At 39.6% G+C, this 12,324-nt stretch overlaps 2 protein-coding genes across 2 annotated transcripts in view; both read left to right on the forward strand.

Annotated features, from left to right (window-relative positions):
* LOC131882602 (uncharacterized) overlaps window positions 1-4,182 on the forward strand; it is a 5,458-nt gene extending 1,276 nt beyond the window's left edge. The window contains exons 2-3 of the mRNA XM_059229801.1: window positions 1,463-1,687; window positions 3,669-4,182. Of these exons, the coding sequence (XP_059085784.1) occupies window positions 1,463-1,570 (108 nt within the window). The 3' untranslated portion in view covers window positions 1,571-1,687; window positions 3,669-4,182. The remainder of the gene's footprint in view (window positions 1-1,462; window positions 1,688-3,668) is intronic.
* The window catches only part of LOC131882447 (RYamide receptor-like), a 15,994-nt gene extending 8,777 nt beyond the window's left edge, over window positions 1-7,217 (forward strand). The window contains exons 4-5 of the mRNA XM_059229593.1: window positions 6,673-6,766; window positions 6,856-7,217. Coding sequence (XP_059085576.1) covers window positions 6,673-6,766; window positions 6,856-6,972 — 211 coding nt within the window. The 3' untranslated portion in view covers window positions 6,973-7,217. The remainder of the gene's footprint in view (window positions 1-6,672; window positions 6,767-6,855) is intronic.
* Window positions 7,218-12,324: the final 5,107 nt, after the last annotated feature.

A 12,324-nucleotide genomic window follows, 5' to 3' on the forward strand; every position in this document is an offset into this window, starting at 1 on the left:
GCTGAACTCAACTCATCATCCTGCATCTAATGAAGACTATTCATGCTGAATTGGCTAATAGCGACTATTCAAATATTCGAAAGGCTTACTCCTCCTTGGCCCCAGGTAATTGCTTGTATCTACTTGTGTGCTCCATAAGCCTATGAATACGGACAAAAAAATGTGCCGAAGCTACAAATTTGCCATCCAATCCCTTTTTGGTAAAGGAAATGCTGCTGTCTGTTGTACGTTCATTGAGGGAGCAAACCGAAACAATTACAAGTACCATTTCATTTGATTAATTGATAAGGAAGTTAAAAAAATGTTCAAAATTGAATTCCATTTTTCTGGCTGCTGCAAATTCAAAATAAGTTTCGTAATTCATGGTGTGAAAATGAAGCCTCAGCATCCAAGTTATGAGAAATGATTGACGATTGATTGACGTGAACTTCCTTTTTTACCCAGGAACTTGCAGGGTTTAAACAACTCTGGTTTCTGAATACTTTGAATAAAACAGAATATTTTTCTGAGATATTTCTACTTATTTACCAAGATCTAGCATCAAGAATACATTTATTTAAAATGTTGGGAGCTCTCTGTAATGATATCTTCTCAATATTGTCTTTGCAGTCCTGCCTTTGCAATCTCTCTCTAAAGAGAAATGAGGAACGGCATTCCTCACAAAATTAGGTATTTAAAGCTCCAACATACTGAAAAGAGATTCATTTTCACTTACGCGCATCTTTTGAGTATTTCTGACTAACGAATCGAGATCAGAAGCAAATCTAATTAGGTGGGTCCCATTGGTTGAATCATCTTTCTATTGCACAGGCAAAGGACCGTACAATGGAGCTGAAGCTGGGCTCCTTTTCAATAACTAAGGATATTTGGAGATAACTTAAATGTAAAGTTCCTGACACTTTCCAAGACGCATTTTAGGTTCCAGTTGCAATTCCAAACACCAATTTTGCTTCTGAATGACCTTTCACCTTCATTAAACAGATTAAGAGTGGTAGAAAACTGCATGAAAAGTGCTGGAATCTTGGAATATGGCATCGACTTGCTATCTCTATTTTAAATGACAATTTCCGTCATTCCTTGAACAGGAGTCCGATCTAGTCATATTTGACAATAAAACCCCGCATTTTAAGTTCTTGACTTTGACAGCTTTTCCCCATATATGTTTGGAAGGATTTTTATCATTCCCGTACGCTCTGCGTATCGCCTAATGACAGAAGGCATTCCGCCGTAGACCCTAGTAAAAGCTGACCAGAACTGTCAAATCATGCAAAAAAGTCTTCGCTCTCATCACGAGCTCTTTTAGAGTTGGGGAACCTGTTCTAGCTAAGAAAACCGTGATTCGGCAAGTTTGGACCTTCTTTATCTACGATATACTCGTACACTACCTTGACGTCAACCGTTTCTCAACGGGCTTACTACGTACGTAGGTGTTGTTCATTCTCTGTGTTCTTTTTCATTGCAGGGCGTGCAAGACAACCTGGAGCTCATGAAGGAGTATTACCCGGGCTTTGTGATGCGGCTCTTTTCACAATCTCTCACCCGAGTCGAACACGCTCAAATCATTCTGTGATCTCGCTTGCCGAGAGCCGATGATGGAATCTGCAACATTAGCCAAAACCCGAGATTGGGCAATGCCACCGTGCTTTACGCCCTTTTATGGAGATTCCTGCCAGTCATTGACGCCCAGGTTCGTACATCCACCCATACACACACACACTCACACAGTCTAAGTCACTTTCTGGAGCACGACAGATAGATACTACCACTGATTGACGCCAACACTCCACCTCTTCTCGAGTCAACCATAGAATGTCCGTCAATAGAGTGAACAAACACAGAGGCCAAAGAGAGTATGGACCAAATTGGCGTTGCAAATCTCCCGATTTGTGGCTTCTTTCCATTGGACTACATTACCAGGCTACTAATTTCGAGTATCATCACTATTGAAGGTTTTGGTTAAAAGCACAGTACTTGTTTTTGACTTGGGGTGCTAGGGCTTGGGTTCGGAAGGGTGGAAGTGGTATGCCCAACCAAACCATTTATCACGTAATTATACCACATGTCCAAATTCCGATAGACCCTGTCCTGTCTGGTATCAGATTGGTTTCGTGAGTGTGGCTAGCGTCTAAAATTCTCCCTCTGAAAGGCCCAAGAAGGAAATCGAACCCAAGGCATCTCTTCATGTGTGGAAGCTGCACTAACCCGTAAGCCACGTCTTCACCTCTGCCCATAGACATTTTTATAGAGGCGGTAGTTACGTTCACGTCTTGAGCGTTCTTGCCCATGCTCAGAGCGTTTCCTGGATGACCCAAGGATATCTAGGCTTGACGGATGTCGGATGACCGATCGCTCGAATGGCTAAACACTGCACTGGATGGTCTCCTGGGAATTGGTTACAAACGGCTTATAGTATGTTTAGTCAACCAAGTGGTCGGTCTGCCGACATCCAGTGGCTCGATATCCACTACGTGTATGGATAACTTGCCAAAGGTTTCATTAATGAACAGACCAATACTATATCCTAAGAAGCCAAGAAAAAGGAAAGGTTTCATTTTGATGAACAAACCAATAATATATCCTCCCCCAGCATACAAACTTGCCAATGCCAGTGATGCAAAATTTGCGTTTCAAACTGGTTTTAACGAAGATGGCTTTTCCTCATATAGCAATGCGAAGGAAGGGTCAGCTTCTAGAAAACCGTGTTTGAAGCCCCAAACTTGAATCCCTGACTCTGGTACCAGCAAACAAAGGAACCTGCCAGAGCTTGCCTAAACGTCTCCATAAGGCATGAAAATCCTCTCTGAAGAAATATTCCTCGAGGTCATGGCCAAGTCATTTTTCCCAGATAAAGTTTTGAACACCAAAGAATCAAGTTTGGACAGGTCTGTCAAGCTGCCGGAGGTTAGAGAACTTGGAAGGAAAGCCATGAATAAGTTTTGTTTGGGTTTCCCTTCTAATTCCCTATCGTAACAATGATTGTGTTCAAAGCCAACTTTGTACTCTGGCACACGTGAGAGTCTTGAAGAATAGTTAGTTCCTTCCCTCTCATTCTATAGATAGATATGCTATCCTACGAGATTAGGCCTACTCTTTTCCTCAATAATATCTCTTTATGCTCTGCCTTTGAAGTGAATTAATTCTGTCGAGCACAATGATTCATCTGCAAGAGGAATAATGCACCAAAAGGAGGATGGACGCAGTCTGTTCTGAGCTTCCAGCGCTTCTTTATTTCGTTTTCAACGTAACAGTAGCCCCAAAATTAGAGTCTCCCTGACGTTGACTCGTTCCGTCAAGAACGTTATTTTGGCGTTAGCAAACATCGACAGACGTTCAGACGTTTTGGTAAAACTTTCTTTCTTCAGAAAAACGATATTCCATTCAATTTTAAAGCGTGCAAAAGGCTTGTTTGTAGAAAAGGATGTTTTTCGAATAAAGTGCCTTCGTACTTTGGGGACCTGTTACATTCCCAAAGTGAGGATCATATAGTTTCATGGTTTCATAGTTTCATTTGAATAAAACTTCGTCACGATGTTCTCCAAACACTTGTCCTCCTTTACCTTGTAATGTACTTATACGAAGACTTAAATAAACCTCTTTTTTGCCCACCTCACGGCCTTTGAAACCTCAAAACAATTTCGATAATGAAGTGGGGGATTGTCCATTTGCAGGTGGACACATTCTTCTCCCGGGATCTGGATTCCCGCATCAACGCTCGGGAGGCCGCTGCCGTGGGAAGAGTTCCTAGATTCCCCAAAAACGTTCCACGTCATGCGGGATCATCCCGCTCACACGGCCTACATCATGGGTGGAATGTGGGAGCCAAAGTGAGCAAAATGCGACGACATTTGCTGCTCTCATTCAGATCGTTATTCAAGGTAAACAATAATGGCAAACGTAAGTTAATTTTCTCCTGTCTAGGACTTTTGTAAAGCAGGCCAAAGCCAGAACTGAAGCCTGGCTATGATTCAATGGAGACTGTTAGTTGCGATTCATTGTAAAAGTGAATTTGTTAAAGAGCATAAAACAATGAAATAATGCAAGACTATCAGACATGTCGTGGTATTCAAAAAAGGAATATCCATTTAAGCGACAGTTACCATCTAAGACAGAAAACAAGGAGTTGAATTTTATCTTTAAATTGATTGGTAGAACGAAATATGGTATAAAAGTTCAAGCAAGCTTCGACAAACAATAATTTTTTCACGTTAGTAGCACCGCGACTACATTTTTATCTCTCTACTCAACTCATCATCCTGCATCTAATGAAGACTATTCATGCTGAATTGGCTAATAGCGACTATTCAAATATTCGAAAGGCTTACTCCTCCTTGGCCCCAGGTAATTGCTTGTATCTACTTGTGTGCTCCATAAGCCTATGAATACGGACAAAAAAATGTGCCGAAGCTACAAATTTGCCATCCAATCCCTTTTTGGTAAAGGAAATGCTGCTGTCTGTTGTACGTTCATTGAGGGAGCAAACCGAAACAATTACAAGTACCATTTCATTTGATTAATTGATAAGGAAGTTAAAAAAATGTTCAAAATTGAATTCCATTTTTCTGGCTGCTGCAAATTCAAAATAAGTTTCGTAATTCATGGTGTGAAAATGAAGCCTCAGCATCCAAGTTATGAGAAATGATTGACGATTGATTGACGTGAACTTCCTTTTTTACCCAGGAACTTGCAGGGTTTAAACAACTCTGGTTTCTGAATACTTTGAATAAAACAGAATATTTTTCTGAGATATTTCTACTTATTTACCAAGATCTAGCATCAAGAATACATTTATTTAAAATGTTGGGAGCTCTCTGTAATGATATCTTCTCAATATTGTCTTTGCAGTCCTGCCTTTGCAATCTCTTTCAACTTATGGAGATCCTAATTTGAAGTAGACAACAATAACAAAGCAAGAGCTTCCATCCTTCAATGGTGTTATGCTAGTTTGGGTTAAAAATGCACACTGATATTCTACAATCAATGAAATTTTACTTACATTATATAACTTTAGTTCCGTTTTAAAAACCGCCATCCTATTAAGGGAATCAATGGTAAAACAATGACTAATTACTAAAAGAGGAAATTATATTTACAATCGGAATGACGTCAGGGTCTGGACAGTAGACCCTAATAGGGAAGGGGCTCCACAATTTTTGCGTTCCAAACAAGTCAGACGTTCTTATATTTCATACAAGATCTGATAACTTGGCCTGATAAAGAAATTATGAATGCCGTCACTAAGGTTTTCACCTACCTGGTAGAGAGCCTGATTGCGAGCTTTGGAATTCTCAGAAATCTGACTATCAAATTCAGGCATCGCTATCTTTTGCTTCAAATGTAACATGTTAAAAAATCAATCAATTAGCTCATTGCTAATCCAAAAATGATAGAATTAGTCTTGTGCAAAAAAAAACCATCCATTCTTACGGATGCTAGAGCCAGTTGGCCTATTTTGAGATCGAAGGAGGAAAAATATGATGACATCTGCACAATATTGGGAAAGTCATTGCCTCAATTCAATACAACGAAGACGATTAAAAACAAAAATCCAGGTGCAAAGGTTATTTAAAAAACTTTAAACATTGCGAAAAATCCATTGAAATTATGAACAACCAAATGCCAAATAAAGCTTTCTTCGGTTGAAAGATATCTTTTAATGTTAGCGAACAGAAATGCAAGTTTTGTAACGAATGATGTCAAAGCGACGATTCCTTTAGAGGACAAATGGCCTGGAAACGTAATTGAATCTTTGTACTTTTGTTTAAGTGACCGCCCGAAAATATGCTCTGACGTCATCTGACCATTGTTGCCTTAAGAACCCAATAGTCCCTTTCATTCTTCCCTCCCTCCCCTCGTTGTGGACAAACAATTGGAGAAATCCAAGAATGCGCTCTTAGCTCATTCAATCTGACTTTAACAAGGTATTTTTCGTTTATCAACATATTACTGATCTATTCTAACATCATAAATACACCACCAACCCTTCTGAGAGACTTGTCAAATCCTATAAGGTTAAAATTACAAACACTTTGTGCATCCAAATACCCTAATGATGAACAGAAAGCTATATATGGTATGTACTTTCAGCATACCAACGGCTCTTCATCATCATCTTTTTTCATTAAATCGTGTTATAAAGCTAAAACTAAGAAATAGCAAAAGCAATGATTTTAAAGGCATTCACCAAAAAGCTGTGAAATTGTACTTTTCTTAGAAATATTTTGTTCGAAATGATGATTGCCAAAGTGTTGCGTGTTATCAAATATACAGTATACAACCTCCTGTGCAATGATTATTTACTTGCCATAATTGCTCGGAATATTACCCATAGAGAATTTGAAACGTTTCCCTTAAGAGCTGATGGCTTATCCATTGTGTCACTGTGCTTGGGCAATACATTTTTCATTTAATATTCTTGTTAAAGTCTGGCATTTTAGAGAGAATTTTCTCGTTTCCACTTTAGTTTGTCCGCACCTAGACGAAGCAGAGGGCGCTTCCTCCGTTCAATGAAAAGGACATAATAGGGTTCTTGAGCGTTGTGATTCCAACTGATTTACGAATATTTAAAACCGGCGTATATAACACAATTTGATGTAATTACATTTATGCATACAAATATGAATGTTTAAATTTGACAGACAAGCGAAGTCACTCAAAAGCAAAATATCTTTTTAGCTTGGTACCTGACGGTGCAGCTGCCATTCCATTGCTCTTAGCCAAGACCTCAATTTGTTGGAATCCAGTCTTGTACATCTTTCTCAATCCACAGGTAAAGAGTGACATTTCAAACAGTCAATTGGCCTCCGGTAAAGGCCCAAAGAATGAGCATGTGTGATGAACATATTTTCATCTTTGCAGTTTGCGGGACTGATTCGCTCTAAGAAATCACGGCTACAATGGAAACGACAGCAAACTCGATCTGAAATCACCCAGTCTATTCATAGGCGTCGGGATATCACCTTCGAAACGCGTTGATCCACATTTTGGAACGAATGGGTTCCAATCATTCATGTCAGAGAGTATTACACCCCATCCCCCACGTACCTTAAGAATGTCAAAATATGTATTGAATGCCACTTGATGTTATTCACAAGACATCAATACTCCGTGATCTCCATATGTGAATGAATAATGAAACCGATGGCAGATAAAATACTTACAACTCGTAAATTTCAGGAATGTTTCATATGATGTCCATGAATAAATATATTTAGTTATTACTAGTCGTCTGCTTTTGCCCAAGTCCAAGTTGTTGAACAATGATGACCTGATTGTCTCTTACATTTAATCAAACATAAATGTGCAAAAAGCTAATTTACAGTATGCTAAAAATATCAACTTTTGAGAGAAGAAGTTGCCAGTTTTTGTCAGATATTATTTATCATAAAATACCCTTGCTTCTAAGAAGACCTGAAAACAAATGAGATACGTGCCAACGCCCCTTTTCCATAGACTGTGGTCTCTTCTCTATCTTTTTGGAAAGAATTACATTTTTATGGTCTCCAAGTAGTCCTTCAAAGTGACATTTGCGTAAACAGTGAATTTGCCCAAAATAAGCCACTCCTCCGGGATATCATATATCTTGAAAAGAATCCAAAACATAAGAGCTCCAAGTAAAAGATAAGGGCAAGTCTGTCAAAAGGTATTTTGCTAGCCAAAGTATCAGCAATGTTGTAGCCCAACCAAGTATGTACTGGCAGTCTGCACGGTAATGCAGTTTCTTATCTCTTGTTTGTATATCTTTCTCCACACGTGAGATAGTCAGGCCATCATGGATTGTGCATGTTAGCGTGGGAGAGGAGATGGTGCTAAAAGCATGGTTCGCCCAAGAGTTCTCAAGTGGTTGTTTTCTACAATATTGGTGTGCTCAGTGGTCTTAGCTTGTGTGAACGTGTTGACTCTTTTCGCCTCTACAAAGCCTCCTCCAACCCACTTGAATTCGGAAAGTTTGAGAGAGCCGCCCAAGCCATCAACCATACCAATCAAGCCCCACCATGAAACGGTCGAGTATGCTTCAATTCATAATTTGTGGGCTGACGATATATGCAGTACACGTACGAGAAAACCGTAGTTTTACCAAAACAAAATGGTAGAGATGTATGTAACAGAGGTGACTTCGGAAAGATCTGAGGAAAGTCATTAAATATTTTTTTTTATCGCGCGATGTTCAAACATGGATAGTTCTCAAAGCTGGCTTTAAAACACATCAATACGGATACTAATAGATTATCATCCTTCCGGATGTTCTGCAACAAATAAGAACCACGCTTGTGTTTTGTCGCAGATAGGCCACAAACAATGAACANGTTTCTCCATTTGTGGTATGGGTGGTGCCTAAAGGTTTCCCTGAGTAAGGTTTGTGAAGAAATTCGAGCTGGGACCTCTTTCATGTTAAGAAAATGTGCCAATCACTTCTTCACCTCGGCATTGTTCTCAAGTGCCAATCGAAACTATAGACAATCATTGCATCAACATAATTGTGTCCATTTACTTAGAGCCCTTGGAATATGTGACTGGACCCAGCTTGATTGCTCCCATTCCATCTCCCTCTTTCTATCCTTGACTCTCTGGGGGGGCCAACGTGATCGATTTAAGTACGTAATATCCAAAGGTGGGCCCAAGATGGTTTCGCCTACACTCCATAAACGGCTTTCAATGGACTCTTTTGCCCTCTCACTACTCTCGTGATTCAATTGAAAAACATGCGGGCAAGCCAGTGATTGTTTAGACTCATACAAGTTGGATATGTTACTGGCATTGTACGAGCAAATCGGCCATTTTCAGTAGGATTCCAAATCAGTATTCACAGATATGTAGACATGACATCCTTGCTTGCCCTAATGGCACAAAAAACGAAGAAACATCAAGGATTATCGACCAAAAAAGATATCGATTTTTTCAAAATATCCTTTGAACTAGCAACATACACACCTAGAGTGTACAGGGTGGTTCAATAGAAATCCAACAGGCACCCAAATGTGGTTGGAACCCTTTAAAACGAATTAAGGCATCAAGCTCAAAAAGATGAAGCACTAGCCAATCTATCCGAAAAGTAGAATTTGTGTTGGCAAAATTCTCTTTGGCTTTAATCATAACCTGTCGGGTCTTGACTTTTGAATCAAGATCGAAAAATATCATGTTGTCAGATTGCCACATGAGATTTTTCGATTGTAGCTACAGCACTCATATTAACTAAGCAACCTCAGCCAGATATCTAGATCTTTCGTGTTACCAATACAGGATCACGTTAAGTCTTTGCTCATCGTATTAATGTGAAAGTCAATCTTGTCCGACATTTATGTAGCAGTATGTAGTAAGAGATAAATTCCCACTCTAACTTCTTATTGAAGTATTGCCAAACACCCCAATATAACACATGGGTCTAAAACTCACAGTACCTAAAAGCCATTTTTTGCACGCTGAACCATAGATTTCTAGACACTGGATGTCGGACGACCGACCACTCGGCTGGTAAACCAGTACAATGGATGGTCTCCTGGGAATTGATTACAAACCGGTTTATTGTACTGTTTAGCCAACCGAGTGGTCGGTCGTTTTGAATCTGATTTGAAGCTTTTTTTCATTGAATGGTCATCCTAGAATGACTGTCGCTAAAAAAAGAATCAATCTCACCGCTTGTTCCCATTTCCATAGCCCGGTTCATGTCCTGTTTGACGTCTTCATTTCACTCTAAATGTCCTTATTCAGGCGCTGATAGTATTTCGGTTCAGTTTTTCTGACAAAAAAAGTGCAATGTTGAGAGCAATGAAAATTCCAGTGCCGACCTTTGAACAAGCCCCAGTGAGACCAGCATGCACTAAAGTGTATATAGATTTATGAGATAAATCTCAACGTGAGTCAATAGTCTCAAAGTTAGCTATGAGTTAGATGACTGTAGACTCCGACAAAAACATTTTTTCGGCTGTTGAGCAAAAATTTGAGAGGGTTTCACTAACTGGTTTTTTTCTCCAATGCCTCGGTTCAGCTCTTCGCTCATCCCAACGGTCAAACTTCTGCAATTTCTGCTCGACGTGAAAACAACATATTTTTGTGTAGTTATGAGTAGGTCTCGTTTTTTTGAGTCATCGGTACAAAAACCACGTTTATCCTTTCACTTGCCACCTTGGACCAGAGGGAATTCTAAATTCTACATGGAATTTGCGATTAATTCATAACTTTTTCCTACTTCCTTGTTCTTTTGTACGCCAGCAGAAAACCTATTTTTTTTTCAAAACCTCCTAGTCCGCAACACTGCTTCCAAGGTTGCCACAAATCCTCGATTGAAGTACTTTGTTAACATGAACCATGTCCAAGATAAGGACAGGGGTTCTAATCTAATTGACTGCAAAAGTCTTAAAGCTCAATATCTAAGCTTTCGTAACTTCTTTGGAAATACTCTGGAGGAAAATTCCCAAATAATAATGTTACAACATGTCGCATTTAAGTCGTACTTGGGGCTAGCACCATCATGTTTTCTTTATGCTTCCTTGGGCACATTTTGAGCGTCTGATACTTTCAAAAGAAATAATTATTCTTCCATCCCCTTTTTGGCTTCAGGCCACCGCTATGAGTATGGTGTGCAACTAGAGTGCTCTCATGAGTGACGTTGTCAAGAGTATCAATTCAATGCATTTGGCACTAAACCTGAATGTGTAGTTAATATACTGACATAACTGGACTTTCAAAGATCTCGAATGCAAACTGCTTTGGTTCAAGGAATCGCGGGATGTTTTCATCGAGCCCTAGAGTGCGGCGATTTAATCAGATTTGAATCCAATTTTCTAAACGTATCCTCGAGTGGAGCGGGAAACATTTTAGCGAGGACCCAAAAGAAATGGTAAAGCGCGTCGTTTTGAATTAATGGACGTTCAATGCATTTCAATCGATGAAGTATCGATTGGTGCTGAGATTGCCGGGAGTTCAGTCCACTTTTGTGTGAACAGCGAAACAGCAAACTCCAAAACCAAAATACGAACTTTCACGTTGTCAGCTCTTGAATGGAAATTCCTTCGAAACAGTGGAAGCACTGCTTCAAAAATCAAAATGTGGACTTTGTTAATTCTTTCTAAAACTTGTGGGAAGTTGAAATTTACATAAGTGGTCTTCTTGTAAGGTTACCGAGTGGGTATAGTAGTGTACAAACAGTTACTTGGAAATGCGCCTCATTGGTACAAAACGTATCTTCAAACTCTTATTTAAAAGGTTCAAGTTAGATAACTGGTCAATGAATGACGTCGGAGAAAGTGGCGGACAAAGTGAAGCACTTACAATGTGTAACAGTGGGCTCTTTTTATGTGGTTATTATAAGCATGTACAAAGGTACAAGAGGGGGTGCCAATTAATGGAGAATCAATTACACATTCTAGACTAGTATTCCTGACCAATCAATCCTGCATGCGATCTCGATAGGAAGTATCAAGGGTGTCATTCAAAAAGAATCTAATTGTCTGCACCAAAGATCGTGTGCACAACACTCGAAGGAGATGTTTCTTGGGTCTAGATGGGCATATACCGTATGTATTGGTGTCAAGATAGAGTTTCACGCTTTTGTTGGACAACAAGTTTTACGAAGTCTAGACACATTTGAGGACTTGGATTTTCGCTCCAATTTTTCCCAATTGTCATCTCAAGATTTTTCACGAAAAAAATGAAGCCACGAGCACACCTGAAGCTAAGGGTCAGTTTGAACCAGGCTGACAAAATCTCTACATGAACCTCCTTGCTCAAACTTCATTCTCAGAGCCTGCTCATCAAGGGTCATCTTGGGAAATCAGAACCTTCGTGACTCGCTTTTTCAATGTTAGCACGGTTAGTAGTGGTGATGGGATCAAATAAATAATCACGGAGGTTACGGCTAGGAGTGCCAGTTCGCATTTCTATGCCAAAATACATTAATTGTGGCATGACGGAAACCCGTTAGTTAGCCTCAAAATGCAACCTTTTTTTCTTTTGTCAAACCAGGGTTACCTTTTGGGGCAAACCTTAAGTTTTTCGTGGCGTTGAAATAGTAAGTGGAGTCTTCACTTTTGAAGTTTTCTGGCAACCTTGACCACAAAAAATTATTTGATTTATTCATTCTTCTATCAGGGAATGTCATATTTCCCTAACTAAGTCTCTTTCAGAGTTTATTGACAACTTTAACATTGAAATTTTGAGCTTGTTCGAGATTGACGAAACAAGTAGCAAAATCCTACTCGAACCTCTCGATGAAGTTGGGCGATGTTGGGTCGTACATTTGCCGATCCATCTTTCCAAATTGAAGGTAATTTGCCCACAAACTGCCCTTCTTTAGTTCAGCCATAGATTTCTAGGACGCTGGATGTCGGA

Source organism: Tigriopus californicus, chromosome 6 (genome assembly GCF_007210705.1).
Source record: "Tigriopus californicus strain San Diego chromosome 6, Tcal_SD_v2.1, whole genome shotgun sequence".
In the NCBI taxonomy this organism is placed as follows: domain Eukaryota; kingdom Metazoa; phylum Arthropoda; class Copepoda; order Harpacticoida; family Harpacticidae; genus Tigriopus; species Tigriopus californicus.